The sequence below is a fragment of the Andrena cerasifolii genome, chromosome 5 (genome assembly GCF_050908995.1).
Source record: "Andrena cerasifolii isolate SP2316 chromosome 5, iyAndCera1_principal, whole genome shotgun sequence".
Taxonomy (NCBI): domain Eukaryota; kingdom Metazoa; phylum Arthropoda; class Insecta; order Hymenoptera; family Andrenidae; genus Andrena; species Andrena cerasifolii.
Genome location: NC_135122.1, coordinates 11,288,414 through 11,314,848, shown reverse-complemented (window position 1 = coordinate 11,314,848; position 26,435 = coordinate 11,288,414). Strand labels below are relative to the sequence as shown.

Genomic DNA, 26,435 nt, shown 5'->3' with positions numbered 1-26,435 from the left:
CGTCGGAGCCCGGCCAAGTCACTGCCTTCGCTTCAACTCTTCCCGGGACAAGTGAAACGCGTGCAAATACTGTGGCACGTAATTCCCACTCGTCAGAGGACACTGAACGCGCATCTCCCGCGAGCACTTCGATATTTCAACTGCTGATTAGGAATTGTCACAGTTTAACGATTTAATAACGCTCGGCGTACGTAACGCTTGCGTTCGGCGACTTCAACGAACGCAATATTAGCTTCAAGAGCTCACCTAACTCGATCGCCGTCCGCAAGTTAAAACAGTGGAAAGATGCGCGCTTCCGGAGCAGTTTCAAGTGCAGTTACAAAGTTCCGGAGTTATCGCGTAAATTTGACAAGCTCCGAGACTTATAACGCGAGAATCGGAGCGCTGCAGCTGAAAGCGCAACTGATTCCGAGTTCCAGCTTCTCTATCCAGGTAAACAGACCTAAAGGAGCCACGACAAGATCGTCCTTGGAAACGGAGCGGGGGGGGAGACGTTCGCAGCGGGAGGAAACGAATTAGAGGCATCGTCTCCAACGAGGCAATAGAAACTTTTATTCAACGACCTGTACGGGGTGTACAAAACCGAGCCGCGTCGATCCCTCGAAATTTCAGCGAGCTGGTAAAAAGCAACAGCGCGGAACTGTCCACCGCCCCCTGATTTTTTGCAACAGCGCGCTCGCCATGGAAGCAGTCCCGTTGAAAGCCGTCCTTAGCCGTGTTTGCCGATGTTCAGCCCTTTTTCGGTCAGCCAGGAGGACTCGATGACAGACAGACCGCGGAGATAACATCTTCCGGTGGCTACAACCTCCGTGAACAATATTAGCGGTGGCTTGGTACCATGTAACGTCGAGGAAGGATGTATAGCCACCGGCTGCTTCGAGCTCACCTACACAGACGTACAATCCAATTACTCCTAAATTCTCGTTACCCCCGGCCGCTCGCCGAGAGAAAACTTACTTAAACTGCGCCCTATACACGGCAAACTTCGTTTAAGCTTCGAATTCCCGTCATGACAACAAAATAACGCCAACACCCCCTCCCGCTCCACCCACACACACTTCCCGGACGCAGCCGCCACCCCCTCGAGAAATTCCCTTAATCTGGCACAGTAAACTTTTTGCCAACTTCCCGAAGCGTCGACGCTTCCTTTCGTCAACGAACCGGACCGGTGTTCTTCGTGCAACGATAGACGATTGACTCCCTCGAAGTCGAGGTCTTTCAATTAACGGGAGACACGAGAAAATGGCGCGCTTCTCGCAGTCGAACCCCTCAGTGATCGATTACGATAGCTACTGTTTCGCGTGTAGGTGGAGGAATTGGGTCGGCGTACTAGTGGATTGTTGTAAAATTGTTTTTAGTGGAACGGTGGGGTTAGTTATTTTATAGCGGTGGACGGGGTGGGGGTGTATTTTCTTTGGATTCTTTTGGGCAGATGTTATGTTGCGCAGAGGCTGAGTTCTTGAGTATTCAGAGGTAATTAATCAAGAGTTCTGAGGAAATGGTGGCGGTGATAATGAAATGTTAGAATTAAGGGTGCGAACGGTACTGCGGGGGATTGAATATTGAATTTTCAATTTATGAATCGACCTCAATGACCTATTTCATGGACACCCTGCATCAATCAACTTAATTCTACATTTCTCAGCTAAATAATATCAAGTATTTTGCAAGTACATTAAAATTCTACGAGGACCGCAGTGTCGTTCCAAAATGGGCCTCAATTATTAATCTAATTGACATCCATGAACATACATATATTAAATCTGAATCTATCATTAACTGTAATATATAAGTTCCCAACCAAATTGAAAATTTCACTACACAAATTCGCGAAAATTATTCAAATACTCTTAAGCAGATATTAAACTCGATCCCACCACTAACTGCAACACGTAAGTCCCCAAACTAATTCACCATTTTACCGCGCAAATCTGCGAGGATGACTGGAATTTTTAATTCGCCTGAGGAACACCGACCCCTTGGAAGAAGGAAACAAAACGGTGAATAGCAAGTGGATTACTCACGGTGACGTAAGTCTGGTCCCTCTGCAATTCGGCGAGATTATCGTAGAGGCCCTCGAGGAGCGCTTTCCTCAGATGCTCTGTATTCGTTCCGCAGCTCGCCCTCTCCAAATTCGCACGTTTCGCCAATGCGGCGAGCTGCTGTCGCACCTCGGCGGCGTACTCCAGATTTCTATGATGCAGAAAGTTCTCGTGACACCAGACCTTCTTCTGCTTCGTGTTCACGTATGCGCGAAAAACGTTCAGCATCGTGACATGGTCTCCCTCGGGTGAAGCGAATCTGGAACGAACGAAACACCAGGCAACCTGCCACGTAACAAGCTACAAGTATCGATCACGCTTCGGACTATTTGACGTGTAAAAAGAATACCCAGACGCACACTTTCTCCCCTCATCTCTCTCTCTCTCTCTCTCTCTCTCTCTCTCTCTCTCTCTCTCTCTCCACCCCTCTGCCCTAGATCCGTGGATTTTTAAACGACGCGACATCGAAGGCAATTGAGAGCTAAATGAATTCACAAGGGCAGTTCGTTGACAACGCTACGAAGTGACTTCCGAACTTTGTCTACAAACCCTTGGAACAAGCCTGATCTGGATTTACTATTCAATGCTTGAAATTAGTTTCTTAGGTTTACCTCTCACAGAATTGTGTGAAGAAAGGCTTTTAAGCTCTTTCATCTGCGAAGATAATTGAGAAATAATTAAGCGGATCTAGTTAACCCTCTATAACGTCGCTTTGGGGTTTATATTGCAAATCCTAATTCACAAAAGTTCCATTTCGCAGTGAAATTAAAATGTACCTGCTAATTCACACGCAATCCTTAATAATTACTAATGTCCTACAAATTTTCGGTACAGAGGGTTAAATGTCTGAGCTACAATAACAATCACTTCTCCCTTTTTATTTGAAAAGACAACATACGCGGTATTATTCTATTAATACGAAATTTGGAGGTGGAAAGAGTAACAGAGACGCAATGCAGGAAAATTAGCAGCACCGCGGAATATCGGGTAAAAAAGGATTCCAGGGAGAATTCTGAGGATATAAGTGTTTACCTCGATCTGGCAATGTAAGCCTGTTGTCTTTTTGCCGGTGGATCGGTGAAGATGGATTCCCCAGATAATACAGAAATTACTGTAAGCGCCTCCTCGAGGCACTGATGCTCTACAGAGGCAAGGATCACCTTGGTGAACCGTGGATCCAATGGGAATAAGGACATCGTCCTGCCGAGTGTAGTCAGCTGCGGCGGAGAACCTATTCGCGTGAAAATCGAGCAGGAAAGTTTTATCTGATATGGTAATGTCGTACAGCGACGAGCTGATGGGCTGAGAATCGAGGGAACTGACCCCAATCATTCCTGCTTCACGACATGATTGAGTTTCTATCACTTTTATTCGATGCCTCCAACTGCGGTCGTTTCTCATTTTTATTGACGGGCAATGATATTTCACTTCTGTTTTTTCCCGGTCCATGGAAGCCACTGATAATGCCAGTTTCTTTGAATGGGACTCAAGTAAGTGAGTTGGGGAGGATTTTACTAATTTCAATAAAATCAAATGACTGTGTTATTAAATTGACTAGTACTTAATATAGAAATTTGAAATGGACTGTTTAAGCCATGGAACAATTAGAAATTATTGAGGATTAAAGGGATGATTGTCTGAGATAACATTGCCTTGAAGAAAATATAATATTTTAGAAGTTCACTTGCAAATTTAACCCTTTTTCATTTTTCATCGTTGGCTATAAGATTCTCTAACTTAGAACTGGGTTTTTTTTATGGTATAGGGTATAGTGTATACAGAAAAACTTAAGTAGATGACACTGTTTAAGTATGCCACTAATTAGCACTCGATATAGAGGGTTAATTTAACATTTCTCCACGAATAATTAAAAAAAAAACCTGCTTCATTCTTTCGGAACTCTGAAAAATATTTCAGACGCTGCTTTAAAAGTTTATTTCACGTGCTTCTTAATATCATTCGAAGTATCCTTCGTAAGTTCCCAACTCTTACCCAACTCCCTACTTTTACTAATTCGGAAAGTTTCCCCTACGTTCAATAATGGATATATAACTCGTAATCAGTATAGAACCCTGTTATCAATCATCGAGGAATAACCTCCTCGGTATCAGCCTCAACAGCGTCGAGCAGCACTGCAGCAGCTTTCGCTTCAGACAAACGCGATGCGGTTGCGATAACAAGCAACATATGAGATATGAAATATCGCTGCTCCCCAAAGAAACACACCGAGGGAACGTATTGTTTCCCAGAAGCCAGATATATCCACCCCCAGCCTCGACGTCGCTTATTTGAATTTCAGAATCTTCTTAGAAACTTTCTAACTCTGCCGAGTTCGCGGAGCTAATAATTCCGTCGTCTGCAGTGGCGCAACTCTGTATGCAGTTTATTTAAACGAGACCCCGCGTTAAAACGCGAGCGAAACTCTGTTTTCAGCCACCAGGCGGTAGAAATTGATTCTCGAAATATCTTTGACAGCATTGGAATTAAATTAGCTGGATTTAAGAACGGAACTGAGAAACTGTCTTTCCACCGAGTATATTCTATAAATTTCTGTGACTGTCGGGTCCACGGAGTGTTATTGATGGACCCGGAAAGCTGAACGTTAAAGCTCCGCGGAAATCGAAAAGTTTGCGCGCCGTTCTGAAGAGAAGGCCAACTTCGTAAGGAGCGTGCCACAAGTATTGCATTGTAAGTCGATGACGAAACACGGTACGAAGAAAATGAGATTAAGAGAAGCTACTTGAAGTCATACAGATTCTAGACCGCCTGAAAGCTCTAGATCGATAAGGAATGGTTTTAGGCTACTTTACCTTTACACCCTTCGTCCAGCTCCGTGAGCTGGATAACACGTGCCAGCATAAAATTAATTATACAATTCGTTTGCAGATACCATACCTTTGCCTAGATACAATGAACCACGAGTAGCTACTTTTGACTCCTTCAGTAGCTACCTATTCCTTACATCTCTAAATAACTATATTTTGTGCTATAACTCGCGAACTGGAAGAGACAGGAACAAAAGTTTTCAGGACAAAAGTTGTTTCTTTTAATTACGGCTATCATTTGGTAAAACTGAAAGATTTTCAGGGTCAATTTCACCGACTTAGAGTGAATTTGGGCAGCAAAAAAATTACGTAATAAATATCTATATATCCTCTACATATCCCCAAAGTTTCATAATTTTTTATTCGAATTTCCGTCTTGGGAATCTTCCGCTGTCAGTCTGCAACTCAATCGCTAGACAACCCTTCGACGTATCTATTCCATTTAGACTCGAATCCCAAGACCAGCAACTCCCTCGCTAGACCCCCACCCTCTCCGGCATAGTCAGACTCACCCTTAACAGCGGCGAGGTTCTCCAAGCAGGCCACAGCCACGTCGACGGCCTCCTTCGGCGGTTTGTCCATAAAATCAAAGGTAGTGATATCAACCCCGATGGCGAGGAGCTGCAGCGCCACGCCCGCCAGGGAGCACCTTTGTATTTCCGGGACCGGCATCTCCTTCATCCTCTCGAACTCTTCTTTCGTGTAGGTTCTGTAACATTTCCCGGGCGCCTCCCGGCCGGCCCTGCCCGTCCTCTGCCAGGCCTGTGCCTTTGATACTTTCTCCACCCTGAGCACATCCAATCCGGTCGTCGGGTGATGAGTTCTCGCTTTGACCGCCCCGGTGTCGATCACATGTCGAATTCCTGTGTAATTTCATCGGGTGGAGGGGGATCTCTGTGTACTCCGATGCCACAATTCCCCCTCGCGAATGTAATCACGAGAGCGCGGCGAGTAATCAAGTCTGTCACGACGAACGAGTACCCGCCCCGCCGACGGGAGCCCCGGCCGTGATATTAGCAGATTGCGGCGCTCGCGGAAAATGAAATTGGCCCCTCTGACGGGGCGATCCGACGAATTAACCCGTTCCAAGACCATCCCGCGTCCTGCGCCCGGCCGTGATTTTTCCTCGCCTCCTCGGTAGACACCCACATTCCCACCCGTTCATACCTCGTTCAAGTAGGGAGGGAAAATTGTTTTGAGGAAACTTTCAACCCATGAGAAAGGGTATTAGCTATTTTTAGAAGCTTCAGAAGCCGGGGACCGGGTTAAACGAAAGGAGTGGATCGACTGATTGTTGATGAGTAAATGAGAGCTTTCTAGGAACTCCGTTGATGTTCACTGTGCGGTGATATCTGGTGTTGTGCGAGGAATATAATTCGAATATAATTCAGAATATATTTGTGCAGTGTTTTCACTGTAAGCTACGCGAGTCTTATGCTCACTTTCATAAAGGTATTCTTGGATTCTTAATGTGTGTCGGATCGTGCAGGAGCTCTTCGTGTCTGGATGGTTTTAGATGGTAAAAGTATGTTGAAATAAAGAATTATACACACCAGTATTTTAATTTTGGGCAAGCAAGCACAGACTGTGGAGAAATATTGAAGCAATGGAGGTGGATTTTGTTCTAGGGTACCTATCGCTTTCTATACGACGTGTTACTCCTTTAGGGGTGGATTTCAGGATATTTCGGCAATGGATTTTTCCTGTACTAGGCGATATCGGGATATCCCTGCTCTTTGCTAACACACTTCTAGCCTCTCGTACACTGCTCGCGAAATTGTTACACACCGAAAATAGGATGAAGAAACTCCTACCGTATTCATCATTTCCAAGGAAAATGGAAGCTTCCATTGAAAATTATACACGAGCCAAATAAAGGAAGTAGAGATAAAGATTGCACGCTACACTGCAATCGTCAGGAAAAGAGGTAAAAATGGAGATCTATTCCTCACGACGATATACTATAGACGAAAAGGTGTTCGCATCGATGGAATATTATAATGAACACCATTCACGTTACAACATTCCAAATTTATACGGCTGATAATTAAAGACAACGAGATTAATAGCAAGAGACTATTAAAATTCACCAAAACGACACGCATTTGCATAATGCAGCCAGGTATTCGTGAAATCGTAAGGGAGGTCTCCAAGTACGTTCGGCGGTGACGTAAATTAACATATAATTGAATTGGCTTCGTGAACTCTTACTCACCACCGATGGTAACAGAGGTCTCGGCCACGTTGGTAGAGACGACCAGCTTTCGCATTCCAGGAGGGGATGGTTTAAAGGCTTCCAATTGCTGGTGTGTGGGCAAAGCCGAATACAATGGAAAGACCTTTAATGGTGGATACCCCTGCCCGTCCAATTGTTTAGCCACTTGTCTTGCGCTCGCGACCGCGGCTTCTATTTCCTCCTGGCCAGTTAGGAACACCAAAATATCTTCGCTGGAGAAGGGGAACAGGAGATATTAGGAGATCGCCCGTTTCCCCTACACCTAGTTCAAAGTTCTAGGCCTAATAAAATTAACAGATATAAAAAAAATCCCGGACCTCGTCACGAGCTTGGATAGCTCAGAAATTAAATTCTATTTTTTATTGCATTATTAGACAATATCGATTTTCTCTTGCACGTGATATATATTGTGAATGAATTTCGCATAAAAGTCGCAGCAATGTTTACATGAGCCTTTGAATAATATAGAAATGATTGTATACAGGCTGTTTCGTAACTAAATTATTTCGCATATGTTCAGTTCTTCGGGTCGCAAGCTACTGTACAATAAACGACCTCAACATAAATGTTTCATGAGCATTGAATTATAGACCTGTCGCGGATAAATTTTTAATTTCCCTCCTACAAAATTCAGTAGCTACTGCAGCTACTCTCGTCCAAAAAAAAGGGGGGGAAAGTATTAGGGAATGGCTGGATACGAACGGCGCGAACGCGTTCAAGATTAGAGACGGACAGGATTCGAAACAATAGGGGGAGAGAGCAGGGGGTGGCCGAGATTCGTGGCAATAAGAGGGAAGGGGGTAGATAAAGGTCTCGCTTACTTGGCAGGATTATCGCGATGAATCTGAAAAGCGGTAACAAGGGCGGAGAACGCATAATCCTCCTGCGACTTGACGGCGTGATAAATCTTCACGGGATGCTGACGACCCTCTAAGTATACCGCCGGCGCTTGGAAATATTTGGCGAACTTATCGACGTCCATCGTCGCCGACATCACCAGCAGCTTCAGCGCTGGCAGGTTCTTAAGCTTTCGCAAATTTTGTGCCCGCCGCGCCACCCCGACCAGCACGTCCGTCTGCACCGATCTCTCGTGAGCCTCATCGAGAATCACCACCGAGTAATCCGAGAGTATCTCGTCGGTCATCGCCTCCCGCACCATCATCCCGTCGGTCAGATACTTGATCCTCGTCTGAGGGGAGGTGACGTCCTCGAAGCGCACGCAATAACCGACCAATTTACCCGTCTCCACGCCCTGCTCTTGCGCCACCCTCCGCGCCACGCTCACCGCGGCCACCCTCCGGGGCTGCGTGATACCGATGCAACCGGACGTCCCGGCTATGCCGGAAGTCAGCAACAGCTGAGGGATCTGCGTCGTCTTTCCGCTGCCCGTCTCGCCGATCACGATCAGGGTGCTGTTCCGGCGGATCTCCTCGAGCAATCTGCAATTAACGGAACGGAGATTAACACTCCGAGTGGGGGAAGGTTCCGAGGAATGCCCATTCAAGTCGGCTGGGCCTTTCAAAGCAATCGGCTCTGCCGAGAAAGTTTCGCTTGAGGGTACTAGGCAGCCATTTTTGTCGAAAATGAAGCATTTCGTTTTTAATTAATTGCAAGAAAATGAATTTAAGCTGGGACTTGTTCCTTGACACAATTTTTATTGGCATCGTAAGCTTTAAAGAAACATGTTGGTTTAGTTAAAAATATAGATTATACAGGGCTACAAAACTTTTTTTTAATTGATACAAACTAGATCACGTGTCCTGTACGCATTTTGGGTAGTTATGTAGTTAGTTAATGGGGGTATTGATTATTCGTTTGTATATTAAGGACACATTTTTTTAAGTAATTGCGTGTCTTTGGACAGTGAAGTTTGTAACTTTTGGTGGTAGGGGGGGGGTTATTATATTTTTAGTACGTACTAGGGAAAATTATTAAGTTTAGTGGATGAATACTTTTTGCTACTTCAGACAAATCATTTTTTTGTGATACAGGTTTCTGTGTTATCGACGAGGGAAATGTTTCCGAAGGGTGTATTAAATAGGACGACCATGTAATATTTCAAAGAGCTCGTGGTAAATAGGCTAAAGCTTTAAACGAAAACGAAGTTAAAAGTGAGGTTAAAAGGTGGTAACAAGTAGAATTCAATAGGTAATCCTAAAGTATTTTCTATCAGAACAACGACCATACACTCAGAGCCTTGAAAAAAAATCTCAACTATAATATCTCATTAAAAATCGAAATAAAACTTATCGTAGAACGGTTATCTAACACTCGAACGACGTTTTCTAAGTCACACCTATTCTCTGCCACATAATTAACACCAAGAATTATATATTACACATTATATTTAACTATTAACACAATCCACATTTCACTACTTAACTGTAGGAACGCCTGGACTAATGAGGCACTATTTCAAATATTTCCAATAAGCGCTCTTTCTAAACAGCCTAGTGCTGCCACCTACGCAACGAACTAAGCTAACCAAGGGATCTTCCATTTTGTTTTACAATACTCCGCGTAATACGGTCGTGCAGGATATTGTTCCAGAGACGGGACAGCAGAATAAATCAGCGGAAGAAATGAAAGAGAATGTTGCAGAGCTTACCGCTTACGAAGCCTGTAGACTGGTAACGATTTCCTTTGTTGTTGTATGCTAACGTTTCCTTTATCCGCATTCTCCGCCTGAACGGTTTGGCCATCCTCGTGTTTCTGAATCTTGCTCGGGCTGTCGTTGAATAAGACTGTAGTGGGACGCTTTGGTGCCAATTTCGAGAAACTCGACGTGCCCAGAACGTTGTACTTGGAATCCGCGTTGTCGTGGACCCCCATGTCGCCGAGAATCGTAGGAGAAACGGCGAGGTTGCGATCAGTCGCAATGCGTCCACGGGCACGCACGTGTTGCGCACTACAGCTGTGTACAAATACGTGCCCTGACAGAAGCTGTGAGCCAATGGCGTAGGCTCGGTAATTTGAATCTCGAAATTACCCACCTTACTTTTTAACTACAGACACATATTTTATATGGCAGTGAAAGCAACTTTTCTTTCAAAATCTGCAACAGCGATAGACATTTATTGATTTAGGGTAAATAGAAAAGGCAGTTTGGGAATAAGCAGAATGCTAGATTGCACAGGAGATAATTTTCTGTTTACCATACTATTTCAAGTAAAAGTGAATATAATAATGTATACATATAAAATTATATCTGTACAGAAAAGTAATTTGAATCATTTAAATTACACTTTGCTCGGCGCAATGGTGTCTGTCGTGTACTTGACATGGTAAAGGGGCATTTGCGAAATGAACTGTTTAATTTAAAGTTATTCCGCTACTGTACTTCAAATTCATATTTGTGGGTGTAAAGGAGAACAGTGCATAACGATTGGTACAGTTTTTGTTTTGATTCAGCCACACATTAAATGTACATTTTAAGATACACAGACATATTACAACGTATTATAGACCTTACACAGTAATAAGTAATTTAACATCGTGGCGTGTTAGGTATCTGTTGAAACAAGAGGTAGAAAATAATTGATTTATTCACATTGCAAACACGTTACTCCACGACGATCGGTAAAGTCGCGTTATCGTTAAACTTTACAATTGCTATGATTAATGACGAAAAACAAATAATATATCTCTGTCATCTGTTAGCCGACACGTCGATCTATTTAAAAGAAAAGCGTCTGCTCGTCGACTTGTTAAAAGCGAATTGTTAGTTAGTTTCGAACGTATCGATTACGAAATTATCACAGATTAACGCTGCGTAAGAGGAAGACACAGTGAGCAAATCCTTCAAGGAGATTTTAAACGACATTAGCTATTTATAGTCCAAATTTTTATCTAAATGGAATGCATCATCGTAAAGGCCGATGGATCGGCACTCTGGCGCAAGGGGGCACCTGAAACGATAGAAATTATATTAACACGTTGCTGGATTATTTAAAGAGAAAGTATTTGCTAATTTAGCAAGATGGTACCATTGCTCCAATACGAGATAAATAACGATTTCTGATGCTAATGTCGGATTGTGGTTGCAGCAGATCATCGGCCGACAAATCCGAAGTAGATTCCGGAGATAGTAATTTCTCCCTCTCGAGACTCTCGGGCGTGCGTCGAATCTCCTCGTATTTCTCTCTCTGACCTGGCGTCATATTAAGGTAACCACCGCTCGTTGCCATGTCGCACACCCAAATCATAACGGCGGTTATCAGAGAAACTGTTGGGAACACATTAACCGCTCAAGTTTTGCACAAACGCCTGGACGACAGTAATCAAGTCGCATGGGAAGGAGAAGACGTACCCCATAACCAACCCAGAAAGAACATTTCAAGCATAAAGTATCCTGCACGGTCCACTATCATACCAGCTAAGATCGAAACTATAGCCAAGCCCAGATTTTGTACAGACTGCGCACTGGAAATAGAAGGTACCATAAGATTATCCAATCGCAGCGTACCTAGGATACACTAAAGTGGAATCTTATTCTTAAGAGATACGGATTTAGCTCTACTTACATCCCGTAAGCAGTACCAAGCTGATATTCTGGGATAATGAGAGCAATTAATGGCCATAAACTACTGGCAAGCATGGCGTACGCTAATCCCATAAGAATCATGCACACGTAAGGATTCACATATGTGAACGCAAGTAGTCCATGAGCAACTATGGTTGCGAGAATACTGATAAATACCCATGAAACGTTCTTCCCAGTCCTATCAACCATATACCCCAAAATGGGAGACGCAATGGCTGATATAGAATATACAAGGGAGTTCACTGTGTTCGCGTTTGATGGCTCGTATGCATACTTCCGTTCGAAGAACACCCTGGGAACAAAAAAGAGTATGGAGTACGTGGAAATGTGTGGGGTATGATTGCGAGTGTTAGGTCTAGCCCATACTTACTTTCCCAAGGCGATGAACGGGAATATCGCGACGTAATAAGCAATGCAGATGAGGGCTACCAGCCAGAATATTGACCTAAAGTCCTTAACGTCTGTTAGGCTAACAACCTCTGTTTCTTGCCCCTCTCCTCGCCTCAGTAATTTCTCTGCACGTTTATCCATAATACCCAGTACACATGCACAGATCATAGAGCCCACGCAAGTAAGGGCAGCGAGGAAAAGAACTATCCCAATACACTGTGGTCCTTTGTAATACTGAGATACGTAATTGTAAATCGGCTCCATCACCAAGAAATTCACCGTCGATCCGACTCGCGCGAAGCTCAATTGTAAACCGAACACCATGTTCAGCTCTTTCCCCTTGAACCACAGAACAGCGTAACTATTCTGGGCCACCGCCAACGATTCTGCACCAATGCTGCAAGAGACATCCAAGTTAATGGTAATAACATTGATATTTGCCATTAACGCGTGGCGGGTGACGTACCCGAAAACAAATCGGCCAAGCATCATGAGCCAGAATGTGTTAACTATAGCTCCTGTTGCAAATATTACTTGGCCAATTAAAGTGAGCCCCATGTATATAACTGTCCCTAAGCGAATGCCGAAGACACTGTCCAATAAAAATCCTCCAATAAAACAAAGAATCACATTTGGCCACGAGTAAATCGAATAAAGTAAAACAAATTTACTGGTTGACATCGCCAGGTCGGTCTTGAAATTGTCTTGCAACGCACCAGGATTGTCGAAGCAAAAGTAAGAGCCTGGAAAAGAAGCGAGCATTGAATTACATCGACCGACGCAAGGGACGAGAGTGCATTGTTGGAGATAAACGGATCGTGATCGGGCGGGTCGATGACCCGATTGTCCCAGCTTGGAAGGATATTCGAAAATCGTGATTCATACTTCAGCGGCTTGAAGGCGAAAGGCGCGCGCGCGCGGCATTATTTTCCGAGATGAATCGAAACGTCATTTCGATATGGGAAGGCGAACGGAAGAGAAGAAAAATAAAATTTCGCGGACAAAAGAGAGCTGGAATGCCGATACACCTTATCTCGGGAAGATGCGAAGCGAAAGGAACGTTATATGCAAACTACTAATATCTAGGAGGGTACTGCTCAAATATGTATGGCACGCGTGTACCGTGTACATATAGAGCCGCTGATATGCCGCGTGTGTGTTCTGCCCTACTTGGCGAAGCTGGGAAAAACTAAGGCTCGATTAAAATGAAGATACCCCAGATGCGTAAAATTTTTCCAAGGCAGTTGCTAAAATTAAAGTTCTTTACACAATACTTCAGGATGAATAATACGTTTATCGAAACTGCAAAGTACGTTATTCCGCGACGCTTCCGGGAACTTTTCTTTGTTGCGAACGAATTACGCGAAACAAATAAGGATGTGTTTTCCAAATAATACACATGTGTTATGAATCAGGAATTACAAAATAATTTAATAACTCAAATGTTTACTATGTGAACCGTAAACTAAAGAACATACATATTTAGTAAACACACATAGTAAAAAATGTAAATATCGTGAAAAACTATTAGTCAAACTGTATAAGTTATTAAAACTTATACAGTCAACGTCTTTTTTCTTGGATGCTAATACTAAACACAGCATGTAGTATTCAATTAAAAATCAAAACTAATTAAATTACACTAGAAAAGTGATGATTTTCCTACATTCATGACAATTATAAACTCTTCAGTGCTAGCCCAATTTCATTAAGATTAAAATTCTATAACACTCCATGTACGTCGCGGAATAAATTCGAACAATGGCAACAGTGATGTAGATACTCCAATTTGAAATTTCTTTATCATAATATTCTTAGGCGTAAAATTAAAAAACTCTAATAAGCCCGAGATAAGCGGATGCCGCGCGTTTAATGAGGTTGCGATGTAACGGAACAAAAGCAAAACGTATCGCATAAACAGTGGCCATTCGGTCACGTTTTAAAGATAATGTTACAGTGACAGTCGTACCAAAGCCTAATAGGCACATCAATGCCAGTCCAAGGAATCTGTACGGTGGCTTTTTGGGGCTGCAGAATCCTTGCAGGGCGACCTCATCGTCGGATCTGTCCAGAGTGGTCTCTGGACTTTCCAATACGCCTCCTTCCATGACCAGGCCGCGTCGATAATATTAGTGTTTACAAGTGACAGGCACAGCCACAGGTGCCTCGGATCTCAAACGTTCACTCGGGTTCGCCGAACTGATCATCACACATTGATAGAACACGCATGAGCGGATCCCTCTTAAAAACGGAGCAGCTGCAACTCGATTAAAAGAAACACAGGATTACGCCAGAGGAGATCAGCCCGTGGACGCTGCCGATTAACTACTCGAGCGAGTTAGGCACGACCAGACTCGTGTCATCACTAATCTGTCAATCCTATGTATATGTTATGCGAGTAATCTAACGTACGCCACAAACAGACTACCAAACGATTAGCGGAAAAGTCACTATGACGGAAGGATGATCAGACGGAATCGTTGCCAACAGCAACATGTGTGGGCTCTAATTTTCTAGAGATACTATGATTTTCCAGTCCGTGGCGCCATCATTGGGAACCCTAGTGGAGACTACCGACCACTAGGTAGTCGGTAAAACGAACGCGGTTCGAAATGCCCGCGGCATGTGATTTTTGCGCGATTTATTGAGAAACATAACTTATCGAATGTACATTACTGATACTTAACACTAGGCGCAGGTTACGCGAGAATTATCTTAAGCTTAGAGATCGAGATGCGAACGAGTGGCGGTTGAAGGCTCGTTCTGGAATTAGGAGGCGACTTCCTCCGTTGCGCCCTCGAACTCGAGCTTCACTTGACACTCCTCTGGTAGTCCTTCAACGTCTACCTCCGACTCCGGCGCGTTTAACATATTTAACGTTACTTCCGCCGATTTCCCCATTAATCCTTGGTTCCCGCCTTGCTGCTTAGACACTTGCTGCTGGACAACCGCCGACTGTTGCGCCGATTGCTGTTGCGACAGCATCTGCTGCCTCATAGGCACCCCCGCCTCCTCGAACGCTTTCTTCTTCAGCGTCGTCCGGATCTGGGAGCTGGAAAATCGGATTCGAACGGGTTAACGTTGGATCGTGACTGACGCAGAGAAATTGAGGGACAGCCGTGGGCTCGATTCAGCCTTGCCAACTTACACCGTTCGTCCCTTGATGTGCTCACTTATTTTGTTCAAGTCTTCGCTGAAGGTCTTTACCGAGTGACGGAGCATCTCAATTTCCTCGTCAGTCCACTTACTACAGGTTAAGCAACACGAGGAATTAGGTCTGGGTTAAATACAGCCGGCATATTCTTTCTTTTTTTTGCGGTAAAGCAATTGAGCCAGCTTTCAAATCATAAATGCCATTGAAACATGAAGGAAACTTGGCGAGATAATGTTTGATCTACATGCATTATTAACACAATTACACAGAGCACTGATTTGACCAATGAATATAAATGATATATACCTTAACCATTCTTAAATTAATATAAATGATTTCAAATTACATATTTACGAAGGAAGCGAGAGGCGTTATATAATGATGTCAGGTAGCTTTTAATAGCAACTACAATTTATTCACGCCCCATCATTTCATATTCGAGATGTTTGCATAAAGCTTTTGCCTCGCGCTTCCCATTGGGCGACACGCACTACCACGTGATATCTCCCGTGCGTTTCTCTAGCGCAACTTTGGAGGTCGTTGGAGTGTAGCAGGTAAGGTAGAGGATCGGAAAAGAGAGGAGTCCGTTTCGTCGCGGGTCTGCTAGAGGGCTCGTCAAAGTAAGGTGCTGGGCGAAACGGGTATATATACGGAAGTGAGGATAAGTAAGGACGTACGAGAGGGAGTCGGGTTTGGTGGCCCTCTGGCGGAGACATACGGCCACAGCACTAAGCGAAAGCGTTTGACGCAGCGTTATTGCTCGCGACGAAAGGGATGTATCTGTTTCTCAATGAATTACCCTGCCGGTGAGTCCGTCGTAGGATGCAGCTGCATCGTTAATTCTCCGAGCTTGTTGAATGCTGCCCCAGCCGCGGTGAAGATCTCACCCACCTGAAACACACGAATGAGAAACGCTCGTCGGTGGTTCGAACAATCACCACTGTTTGATACTTTTCTTCTCGCACAAGGTTCGTCAACCGATCAAATGCGCACAGCTCGCCGCGATATAACAAGTAATTCGATCGAAAGAGAAAAAAAAATTGTAAAATTTATCTTGGTCCGATATGACCATAACCTAACCTTCTGACCGCTTACAGACTCCATTGCTAGAGTACTCGAGGATAAAAGCACGTGACTCTCGTAGAAAAAGGAAGACGAGCGGGTGGGGGAGAACGACCGTTAAGTGTTATATGGCGGGAAACTGCCTAAAATCAGCGACAACTGCCGCCTTTCCTCTTACCTTGCTCGCAGAGTTCATGTCAGTTTGTGTTGTGCTTGTGCTTCGCCATTCAGCCGATCAAAACGTTCGTACGGTATTGCCATCTCGCGTCGCTCTCGGAATCATTCCTGGTCGAACAATTCTAACCTCTACTTCTTCTCGCTCGTTTTTTCCCGCCATCCGTCTGCAAGTGTGTTGCTCTCAAAGTGTCTCATTTTACCGTGTTGATTTGCAGCGTGCCAAAATCATCGGCAGAGGCAATAAATTCAAGGAGCTCGCAGTAAGAAGTTAAAGAAAATACGTTCACGGCCAACTACTATAGAATATGTACATACCGTTGAGGTATTTATTTCATTGTTCTTGCTAATGAACGGTTTTATTCGCTTGTATCTAGTTTGCTAATGAAAGGTTCAAGAGGGGTGCACTCTTTCAAACTTTGCCGACTGAAATAGAAATTTCGAAGCATTCGTCGAATCGGAAAATGTTTCCTACAAAAGTCACTCGATTTGTAACATAAAAGAACGTCAGGGTAGAAATAATTGATTTTCAACAGTATTCGGAAGATGGCCCCACCCCTCCTTTATTAAAACGAGCAATATTGATCTTCCGATACAATGTTATATTGCACATTCCGCAATGAAAGGAACTTTACGGAATTAATAATTATTCCATGCACACTGACGTGCCTCTGCCCATTATCAATTAATTTATGTAAGTAGCAAATTGAATCCCTCTTTGACCCCATCATCGAGGACTACCGTAATGGCTTCAAGACTGGCAAGCATCCTCCCAAAGACTTCGCTGATGCCAACCGTCTTGGAAACCTTGATCCAGCCAATGAATTCATCGTGTCCACTCGCGTGAGTTGCGAACGTTCAATGGAAGGCTACCCGTTCAACCCCTGCCTGACGAAAGCCCCGTGTAAAGAGGTGGGGGAGAAGCTTTCCAGCACTCTATCCGGCATAGACGGTGAACTGGATTGTACCCCTATTCTCTGACTGACACAAGCAAGAAGGTCTAGCAGAAATTCAAGGAGGACGACCGATTCTTGCAGGCCGCCAGTGCTTGCCGCTTTTGGCAAACTGGCTGTGGTATCGATTAGAACGTTGCCTTAGGGGTATGGTGCAGCGAGGAGGATCATCTCCGTATCATCTCGATGCAGATGGGCGGTGACCTTGGACAGGTGTACCGTCGCGGGGTGTCCGCCGTGAACGAGATCGAGAAACGGGTTCCCTTCTCCGACAACGACCCTCTGGGTTTCCTCACCTTGTGCCCGACGAATCTGGGCACCGCGGTGCACGCCTCCGTGCACATCAAGGTGCCGAGGCTGGCCGCCAACAGGGACAAGCTGGAGGAGATCGCCAGCATGTTCAACTTGCAAGTCCGCGGCAGTCGTTTGGCGATAGCACCGAGGCCGAGGACGGCGTCTACGACATTTCCAACTAGTGACACTCACTGTGAAGGAGATGCGCCGTGGAATCGCCGACCTGATCAAGATCGAGAAGACCACATCACCCCCCTTGGTGAAGTTATGAGTGCGCTCTTAGAATTAATATACACACACACATATGTACAAGGGAATAGAAAAATGAGCTTTATTTCAGACTTACAAAACGGCAGATTCTTCTTCCTCTCCCATTACTCCAAAAATAAGACAATCTCCAGCCATGAGACCAAAAGGATAATGCGTACCTATCTCAATCTTTCTTATCCACGGTCTTTGACTATTCTCAAAGACTATTCCTCCTAACAATCCCATTAACATTCCCGGCGGCAGTCGCATAAAAAGTCTCCATTCATTCGTTTGACGTCGATTAACGTACGGCGGCGCATCAATCTTGAGGGCAGCGGTTGCTCACGTCCTCTCGTAAATTAATAGTCTCCGCTTCCACTCGTTGTCCCCGGTGACCGTCACTCTTCGGAAACTACACGATTCCGTTAATATATGCTCGATGTGAGCTGCGGGATCGCCCGTGAGCTTGAGCGTTTTCAACAGTGGGAAATCGTCCCCCTTCGATCGCCTCAGCCGCCTGGACGCGTTCCTGTAGCATCTCCATGGCTGCGGCTCGATCACGATCCTGTCCGCGAGCGAGCAAGCTTTCTTCAGGAATTCCACCAGACCGTCGTCCCCGCGGTTCAGGTGGATCCACATAGTAACGGAGAAACAGAACACCACGTCGAATCGTGACTTCTCGAACTGGCCGAGGTACCGCTCCAGCGTCCGGTCGCGATCGTCGGCCAGAAAATCCAGGCACTCGAAAACAATCCGACCTGCTCGTGGGTTGCGCTCCCGTGCCCGTTCGATTAAGATCGGATCGAGATCCACGCCGAGCACAGAGATCTCCGGCCGATCGGCCGATAAGGCACTCTCGAGGAAGTCGTGCAGGACGAACGTTAAATCCTGAAAGCAGTCCCGTAATTCACGATTCTTATGCCAGCTCCACGGCTCGGGGCACTGCGTGCAGTCCCTTGCCTTGCGTATTTTGTTAGAACGCGAAATTGGTCAGTTTATATGAAACTTACAATTAGTTTGATAAGACACTGTAACACGGATGCTGTAGTTTGATTAAGTATGATTTAGTACAATTTTTTGTACGTGTAGATCAAATTGTTTTTCAGGAAAGATTAAGTTACGAACTATAAGGGTTCGAGTCACTAAATGGGCTCAAATTTTGCTGTAATTAATTCACGTCACGTAGAATAATAACGTGAACTTTAAACACGTAGGGGGTACTATCTAAAATTGTAGGAGGAAATCAGGTTGAATTTATTGTTGTTTCGTAAACCGAGGGCCAACTTCAGTCTCTAATCCAAGAAATAATTCGGAGAAAGCTGAGAAAACGACAATACTTTCAGCCCTATTCCCTGAAATTGTTTGTGCAGCCCATGCATGTAATAATTGCACAAAGTGCACGAGAAATTTCAAGGAAACCGACGACCCGAACTTCCTACGCGCCGTTTGGGAGACGCGCGATGGAGTGTTTGTAACAAAAGCGTAGGAATTTCCGGAAGCGGTTTAGTTGCTCGCGTTTCTTGAAAAGGGCTAGCACCGGTTTAAATTTAGACCGTTTGTCGTTTGTAATTTCGGATCACGGCCGAGTCATCCTATTTTGTCTGACAGCTGTTTCAGTCTCACCCCCGCATTACAGCCGACGTCTAGGCCTACGTATTTCCGGTCCGGATGGGCCGACCGCCACACGCCACGCGGAAGTTGTCGCACGCGCTCTTCCGCAGGATGGAATTGGTAATAATTCATGAAGTTCCCGTGCCTGCTCGCGCCCGGATCCGTCTTTTCCTCCTGCCTTTCCTCAGATAGCTTCTTCGACCCGTCGTCGGACATTTTCCGGAAAATCTGCAACGGGGTGAGTCACGCGAGTTAATCGATAAATAATTAACTATCCTACAAACTGTCTTTTAACACTTTGGGGATTGGAAAACGAAATTATATAATATGTCTCTGCATAATTAGGTACATAATGTTTGCGAGCTGCGGACATAAAGCTGTGTTTTGGTAAAAAACATTTTTGCAGGGGTTGCTTTGGGGTAGGTAGATGTTTGTAGAGATTGTACAGTGCTGGAAGTATTTATTGCTCACTCTGAAAGTTAATCACTCTCAAGATAATGAGCTACAGATTTTTCCAATAAATATTTTACTGTAATATTTTCCTGCTACTAATAATAAGAGAGGTATAAGTGTTAACGTGTTCTTATATCTTTTTACACAGTTTAGGGATTTTGTTTTCAAGAAAATTAAACGATTTAAAACACATTTACATTAGCTAATTAAATGACAGTAAATTTGATATTCTTCATATTCATTTCTCATACCTTCGCATAGTTCCATTACAATAAATTTTTAGTGGCTCTGATTATTTCAAAGAAAAACGAATTTCGAACAGAAGTACCTTTGTATACCCTTAATCACGAAGAATATCATTACGTATTTGCATTAAATGTCTTACACAACTAAATTAACAAATAACACTTAAATAACTTCAAACTTCATAAAAACCTAGTAAACCCGCACTTTTAAGTTTTAAAAAGACAGACCGCATTCAAATTATTATACACATTTCACGTTAAGCAGTCTTTCCAACGCCCAATTTTAAACAAAATTTAAGCACCAGGTGACAGAAATTTCTCTTCAATCCCTCCACCGTTATGTAACAATAGGCACATCGATGTATTGCCTACTAAATGTCAGTCTTTTACACGATTAGATCAGTCAATAAGAAAGTCGCAGGGCAGCTAGTTCGTTCGCGATAAGCGTTTCTGCGTCTATACGGCTTTCATAAATTATCCAGCGCGAGAATCGCCGGAGAAAACAATGCCTACTAGTCGCGAGACGATAAAGACTGATAACCAGAGAGAAACGAGGGAGTCGGAGGCTTGGTAACAGCGGAAGGATCGGAGAGATAATTCGCTGGTGTCCGCGACCCAAATACAGGCAGCCTTCGATCGGCGCTCGTGGTTGGACACGAGGAAGGCCTGAGAAATCGATGATGCATTGTCTTGCTAGTCGCGGCGAAACTCGTTTTCACCACGTTCCTTACAATATTCCGGCCTCGGACTGATCCCAGCATTGGGCTTCGTCTCCCAAATCTTTCGAAAACCCTCAACTGTCGCATTGTAAAAAAAAAAACACTTCCCATTGCACACCTACAATGAAACCCTCCCAGCGCGAGAATTCTGCATTTAATGAAACTGTTTTCCTCTACGGGAATTCACTCCGAAGGGGTGAAACCAGGCGTTAAAGTTATCGCGTTTCTCTGTTTTCCTAATGTAACTTTATTCTTCTTTCCGTAACGCGATAGAGCATAAAAAAAACTGGCACCGTTACAAAGCTATATTAAAAGAAGAGAAGTCGATTCGCACCCCTTCGCGAGTATATCTCCGCGGGAGAAAAAGGAATCTTCCCAAGAATTCGGTTTCCTTGTTAGAAGCAGCCTCGTGTTAAGTAGGACACCGATCAACATTACCAGAATCGATGGTGGAACAGACGGACCTTCGATGTTCCCACCCAGAATTCGAATACTCTCGCAACACTCGGCATTCAAGGAGCACACGCAATATTTAAGCAAACGCTATCGCGATAAGATGGAGCGTCTCACCAAAGTAATAGCGCATCCATTTCTACCCGAGACGTCCGACCTGTGTCACAATAATTTGGCAACCGCTCCACCTATACGCCTTGCGAAACGTCCCCTCTCGGAGCGCCGTTTTTACCCATACACGTGTCCAAGATTTTTTTGCACCCCCTCAGGTGAAACCGGTCATACTCTGCGCGGAGTTTCGTCACGTCAGGTGTACCTCTTAAGCCTCCAGAACGTGCCCGGACAATGGACGTATCCAGGGCAGAGGTGTCCGTATATTCGACGCGCGTAGTCCGTGGTTTTGAAAAAGGGACGCGCCAGCAGAGGCTGGGACTGGCCAGTTTCCGGAAATTTCCAGCCAAGGCTGACCGTAAAGCCCGCGGGGATCAGGTATAACCACCGAAGATCGGCGGACGGGCAGCACGAGTCCCGCTCGCTTCTCCTTCGACCGTGTCCCCCTTTTTATTTCGCTCTGGTCGATGCCAGAAGGTAATCAGGGGGAAGGAAAGGGACCAGGAACCGAATAGCTTACGGGGCAGGTGTTAGGTGTGTACGCGCACCGGTCCAAGAGCACAACGTCCATTCTCCACGGGTCTTCCAGCGGCAGATGTGCCTGCAGGCCGGTGCGGAGGCACGCAGCGCGAGATAACCGGGATTACGGGGGATACCTTGGAGCAGGCAAGCTGCCAGGGACTATCGATGTCCCGTGTGCTCTGCACAGGCGGCCGCGCTCTTTTTTTCTCGGTCCGTGCGTGGACGGGCTCGGTGTATCCAGAGTATTCGTGTCCGCACCTTTTAGCATCGGGGGTGTAAAAAATTGGGCTATTTGGCGGGGCCTGGATTTGTATGCACTTACAAGGACACCTCGAAAAGATTCTCATTGCTCCGCAAAATCCAAAACCATCCGACCGCCCTTTTCGCCGCCCTTAATCACATTTCGAAACGCCGTATTGTCTCAGCTGAATTTGCGTACGTGCCCAAAGAGCATGCAGCGAGATAGGCAGAATCAATATGCAAAGATAACATGGGTATTAAAAACGTTAAAGCAAGATTTCGGAGATAAGACGCCAAGATCACACTCCTCATACTTTGCACATTTCATGTACACTCCAGAATATTCCAAGGCCGCGTGCGTGTCGACACACAGATAATGCAGAGAACAAATAATAAAGCAGCTCTTTTTGCACTAAAATTACCACGACTCGCTAGGGAAGGAACAAGGCCACTCTGTCTGTGCAGGTGTTCCTCCGTAAGCATATTGCAAGGAAGCAGGTTAAAAATACGCGTTCTTGATATTCGTTTTTTACATAACACACGCGACAACTAAGGCCACTTCCCTCTGGGAGATTTTTGCAGTTTCTTTATTCATCCCGTTTATTCTTGGCCCGCCATGTGCAGGGACACGCGGCTCGAGATAACCGAAGGATACCTTAGAGGTGGCAAGGTGGTAGCTCATATCGTATCTCGCATTCTTCGCGGACTCATCATCTGCGGTTCCCCAGCGAGCAGCGTGCGCCGCTAGTCGCTTGGAAAATTGTTCCACGCCCTGGAATGCGCTTTGGAATTCCGTTTCATTGCATGCAGAATTTTTGCACCACGACTCCACCAATCTGCCTGTGAATTATGCAGGGTGCCCTTCGGCGAGTCCTGCAACCTCGAAGAAAGGATTCCACATGGGAAAACATTTTGTTTAAAATCTGTATTATAAGTCTTATATACCTGTCTCTGTTTTCGAGAGACTCGAATTCTTGCAGTGCAAGTGCTTCCGACTAGCGACGTACCAAAAGAAAAAGGGAAATAGAGATTAATGTAACCGCGACTGAAGTGATTCTTCAAGACAGGAAAATTGGATTTTATTCTTTAAAGAAATTTTTTATAGTCACCTGATGAGTTTCATTGAATTTGCATTAGAAATATTTTTCTCCGTTCAAAGCTCGTCCCAAGATTAAATCCTGAGTGCGCCACTCCATCTGACGATAAGCTTTTCAAATTTGAGAGAATTCCTTGTCTCAGATCGATAATACTCGAGTAGGGGCGACGCGAAGGCAGAGATGACGTTTTTTTCGTGTTTACCTATAAATGTGATCAGAATCTTTTGTCTACTGAAAGATTCACAAAATTGAATTTCAGCGCCAGAAGAATTTTCGTCTAACCTTTGTATAGAGCTAAGGCACCGAAGGGTATTCGAAGCTTGATTTAGTCGTTTCTATGGACATCGAATAGTTAGTGAGATATCTAACCATGAAGATAGTATTTCACTTCCTGGTTCGCCAACTTATGACTTCAGACTTCTTCGAAACCAGACGATGACTCAATAACTAGGATCTAGAATCGAGACTGCATAATTCATCAGATTCAAATCTCTCCGCGATACATATTTTCTCAACACACTTCGTTGGAACTCAAACAATAATTCCGTTGACGAGTAAATTCATTTCCCTATAATTTGTAAAAGGAACCACAGAAACATTCAATTTTTGTCTTTAGAAGTCCTCACGGCAGCTTCGTAGCTCTGTAATTAATGCAAAATTCAAGGGGATTTGGCAATACACGTATACCTACCTGGCTCGTAGCGATTTGGCAATACAAACAGACCCAGAAGTCAAACGTCGTCGTGGCATACGGGATTCAATATTTGCTAATACCCTGATTTGGGTATCCTGACGACTCCTCTTAAAACGAAGTGTGCACAGCGCGGCACAGTGTCTTACAAAGCTCCTCGCGGATACTTCACTCCTCGCAGTAATACAAGTTATATTCAAGAAAAACGAAGCAAACGAATTCATTTACTCCCAGAAATAATCAGACGCTAAGCAGGTGTCATTAAAACATTAATTAAGTTCATTAAATTAATTTACATATTTTCAATGACAATCATATCAATCATACATAACGAATTGTTTATTGTTTTAATACAATTTCTGTATATAATCATTAATTAGAAGATATATATTTTTAATTTAATCAACACCCTGATTAATCCCAGTTTAATTTCTATCATTAATATACATGTTATATACAATTATTAAATACTTGTTCAGTTATTCATTTATTTATCTCACGGGCGAGGTGCCCGTTTCTGACAAACTAAAAGAGCGAAGCTCAAATTTTTTGCAAATATAGCTTCTGTCGTACCGCTGACTGCCAACGTAAATACGGAAATTTTGCAAATGAAAAGACGTCGGTGCGCAAATAATGATACGTAGCCCCTGCGCATAGTGCAGGTGGAATTGACATTTGGAAGAGTTGATATAAATTCACGAATAAACCCGCCTCGCCGTTCGATGTTGCGACACACGCTGCAATGGTTTGCCTAATTACGGGAGGCCTCGGCGAATCGCGGACAGATTGCATACCACGGCATAATTAGCCTCATAACCTTCGTCGAACAGTCGGGTCGATCTAGTAACTCGGCGTGATAGTCTAAAGCGGCGTAATAATCGCGGTTGGCAGATGAAAGCTCGATATTATTTCCATCCACGTTTGCCAAATGCGGCGCGGTGCGTCGACGGCCGCGAAAAAGAATCTATAACGTCGTTTCCCCTCGCCTAAATAGGTGAATGAAAAATTCACACCAGCAAAGTGGAAACAGATGGGACTCCTCATGAATTTCGCATGCATCTTTGAAGATGTTACCTAATGATAGCAAGGACGGGGCCGAGAAGTCTGTGCGGCAAGTACGGTATCCTTGAAAGAAACTCGTTGACATAATTCTTCGTGCAATTCTCTTCAATCACGTTTTTCTCCTATTCTTTCTTACGCGGTGGATGAAGCATCTGATGTTAATATTTCATCTGGGAGCCGCGGGATATTCTGTTTTCCGAATTTCGGTAGGCATCCACTGATCGCGAAATATTCTTCGCAATATCCCGATTTTAATTTCCCTAAAGTGTATCCCGCAGCAAATTCTTAAGAAAGCAAGAAAATAGTTTAATTGTAAAGACCATTGGATTTAAATCGAGGGTCCCAGTGGGAAGCAAGCACATGCCACTGTTCTATGATTTCAGAGGAAAGCAAGTTGGAGGAAAAATTTTTATAGTAATTATTCTAAACGGTACTTGAACTAGATGGCAAGTGACAACTATTATCAAATTTTAGCCGGAAAATGAATAAATTTTTCATTTCTTTTTATTTCGCCGCGTAGGTGATTACCGCTATCTCTTAATATTTTTCTTGCGTCATTTTTTCCATTTATTCTCATTGCGAGAATTTTGTTTACCACTTATTTCAGCGTTTGCTTCGTATAAATGATTAATTTTTCTACGTAGTCTGTTATTTCCATCTCGAAAACAATGTAAGATCTGTCACGTGTTCCCAAGGAGCCGAGTGGCATCGGCCCCGTTTCCACTACGGATTTGTTTTTTCTCAGCGCGAAGAACATTTGATACGACCCTGCTCGGTGAAACGTAGGTAGCAACGTGAGCCCCTGAATTATTAAAATGGAAACGGATTTGTTACTTACAAATTACTATTAACGCTGCTGCAGGTTTTGAGTCCGTTCAAAGTGTATTATTGAATGAATGCTACAATAACTTTTATATCGTAGGTATCTACGGAATTATTATTCGTTATTGACGTTGAAACACTGTGGACGCTCGCAATCATATCTCTAGTAAGCATCTTATCACGAATGCTTGGAACTTGGCCACGTAAGCCCGAGACAATTGAATTTCTTCGGTATGCGTAACTTCCGGAATGCCAGGCAGTGATGCATTTTGGGAACGGACAACGAACTCCCATGATACACGATTACTGTTCGATGATACACGGCCGCGTTAGTCATCGGTGTATCGTCATCTTTGGCTGTGAAACGTGCAACGCCTGAAGGCGATCTAATGCGTTGCGACACCCTTTGGCTTGTGCTCTTTGAATCACGTCGTTGCACCCAGTGGCAGAAGTATCGTAAACAAATCAGTGCCAGCGCAGCTTAAGC

At 44.3% G+C, this 26,435-nt stretch overlaps 4 protein-coding genes and 1 pseudogene across 11 annotated transcripts in view; 1 reads left to right on the top strand and 4 right to left on the bottom strand.

Annotated features, from left to right (window-relative positions):
* Positions 1-529: 529 nt before the first annotated feature.
* On the bottom strand, positions 530-10,041 carry Ath (ATP-dependent RNA helicase DHX33). Of its 2 annotated transcripts, XM_076813384.1 has the most exons (7): positions 9,712-10,040; positions 7,925-8,542; positions 7,083-7,315; positions 5,380-5,730; positions 3,075-3,273; positions 2,025-2,301; positions 530-886 (listed from the first exon to the last, which is right to left on the bottom strand). In XM_076813384.1, exons 1-7 carry the CDS (start codon positions 9,933-9,935, stop codon positions 710-712), a joined length of 2,079 nt encoding a protein of 692 aa, XP_076669499.1. In that variant the 5' UTR covers positions 9,936-10,040; the 3' UTR covers positions 530-709. The 2 variants fall into 2 exon arrangements, with proteins under 2 accessions (XP_076669499.1, XP_076669500.1); XM_076813385.1 differs by lacking the exon at positions 530-886 and having other exon boundaries at positions 2,122-2,327; positions 9,712-10,041.
* A 589-nt stretch (positions 10,042-10,630) lies between these two features.
* Positions 10,631-14,521, bottom strand: LOC143369452 (lysosomal dipeptide transporter MFSD1). Its single transcript, XM_076813408.1, has 7 exons — positions 14,006-14,521; positions 12,503-12,779; positions 12,017-12,433; positions 11,627-11,938; positions 11,413-11,525; positions 11,090-11,328; positions 10,631-11,011 (listed from the first exon to the last, which is right to left on the bottom strand). The coding sequence occupies exons 1-7, from the start codon at positions 14,142-14,144 to the stop codon at positions 10,967-10,969; spliced, it is 1,542 nt and encodes a 513-aa protein (XP_076669523.1). The 5' UTR covers positions 14,145-14,521; the 3' UTR covers positions 10,631-10,966.
* A 141-nt stretch (positions 14,522-14,662) lies between these two features.
* Positions 14,663-16,577, bottom strand: LOC143369458 (BPTF-associated chromatin complex component 1). Of its 3 annotated transcripts, none has more exons than XM_076813422.1 (4): positions 16,431-16,577; positions 15,990-16,081; positions 15,185-15,283; positions 14,663-15,088 (listed from the first exon to the last, which is right to left on the bottom strand). In XM_076813422.1, the coding sequence occupies exons 1-4, from the start codon at positions 16,446-16,448 to the stop codon at positions 14,806-14,808; spliced, it is 492 nt and encodes a 163-aa protein (XP_076669537.1). In that variant the 5' UTR covers positions 16,449-16,577; the 3' UTR covers positions 14,663-14,805. The 3 variants fall into 3 exon arrangements, with proteins under 3 accessions (XP_076669537.1, XP_076669536.1, XP_076669538.1); XM_076813421.1 differs by lacking the exon at positions 16,431-16,577 and adding an exon at positions 16,271-16,402; XM_076813423.1 differs by lacking the exons at positions 15,185-15,283; positions 16,431-16,577 and adding an exon at positions 16,271-16,406.
* Positions 16,578-17,269: 692 nt separating this feature from the next.
* On the top strand, positions 17,270-17,944 carry LOC143369457 (arginine kinase pseudogene; annotated as a pseudogene).
* A 32-nt stretch (positions 17,945-17,976) lies between these two features.
* Positions 17,977-26,435, bottom strand: part of LOC143369456 (putative RNA methyltransferase CG11342) — a 44,917-nt gene continuing 36,458 nt past the window's right edge. For 4 of the 5 annotated variants that reach the window (XM_076813417.1, XM_076813416.1, XM_076813419.1 and 1 more), the window contains exons 2-3: positions 19,546-19,761; positions 17,977-18,810 (exon numbers count right to left, since the gene is read on the bottom strand). In XM_076813417.1, the coding sequence (XP_076669532.1) occupies positions 18,265-18,810; positions 19,546-19,749 (750 nt within the window). In that variant the 5' untranslated portion in view covers positions 19,750-19,761 and the 3' untranslated portion in view covers positions 17,977-18,264. Of the gene's footprint in view, positions 18,811-19,545; positions 19,762-22,931; positions 23,111-26,435 lie in introns of those variants that run through there. The other variant, XM_076813415.1, reaches the window with a different exon arrangement.

Coding starts and splice junctions, on each gene's coding strand:
- Ath (XM_076813384.1), bottom strand. CDS start 9,935: ATGGGGGTCCACGACAACGCGGATTCCAAGTACAACGTTCTGGGCACG. Junction 3,274..5,379: donor GAACCTCGCCGCTGTTAAGG/GTGAGTCTGACT, acceptor TCACGCGAATAG/GTTCTCCGCCGCAGCTGACT. Junction 887..2,024: donor GGGACCAGACTTACGTCACC/GTGAGTAATCCA, acceptor ACGTCTGTGTAG/GTGAGCTCGAAGCAGCCGGT.
- LOC143369452 (XM_076813408.1), bottom strand. CDS start 14,144: ATGGAAGGAGGCGTATTGGAAAGTCCAGAGACCACTCTGGACAGATCC. Junction 11,526..11,626: donor CTTGGTACTGCTTACGGGAT/GTAAGTAGAGCT, acceptor TTCTATTTCCAG/TGCGCAGTCTGTACAAAATC. Junction 11,012..11,089: donor TATCTCGTATTGGAGCAATG/GTACCATCTTGC, acceptor CTATCGTTTCAG/GTGCCCCCTTGCGCCAGAGT.
- LOC143369458 (XM_076813421.1), bottom strand. CDS start 16,294: ATGGAGTCTGTAAGCGGTCAGAAG. Junction 15,284..15,989: donor ACGACGGACTCACCGGCAGG/GTAATTCATTGA, acceptor CTTAACCTGTAG/TAAGTGGACTGACGAGGAAA. Junction 15,089..15,184: donor CACATCAAGGGACGAACGGT/GTAAGTTGGCAA, acceptor CCGATTTTCCAG/CTCCCAGATCCGGACGACGC.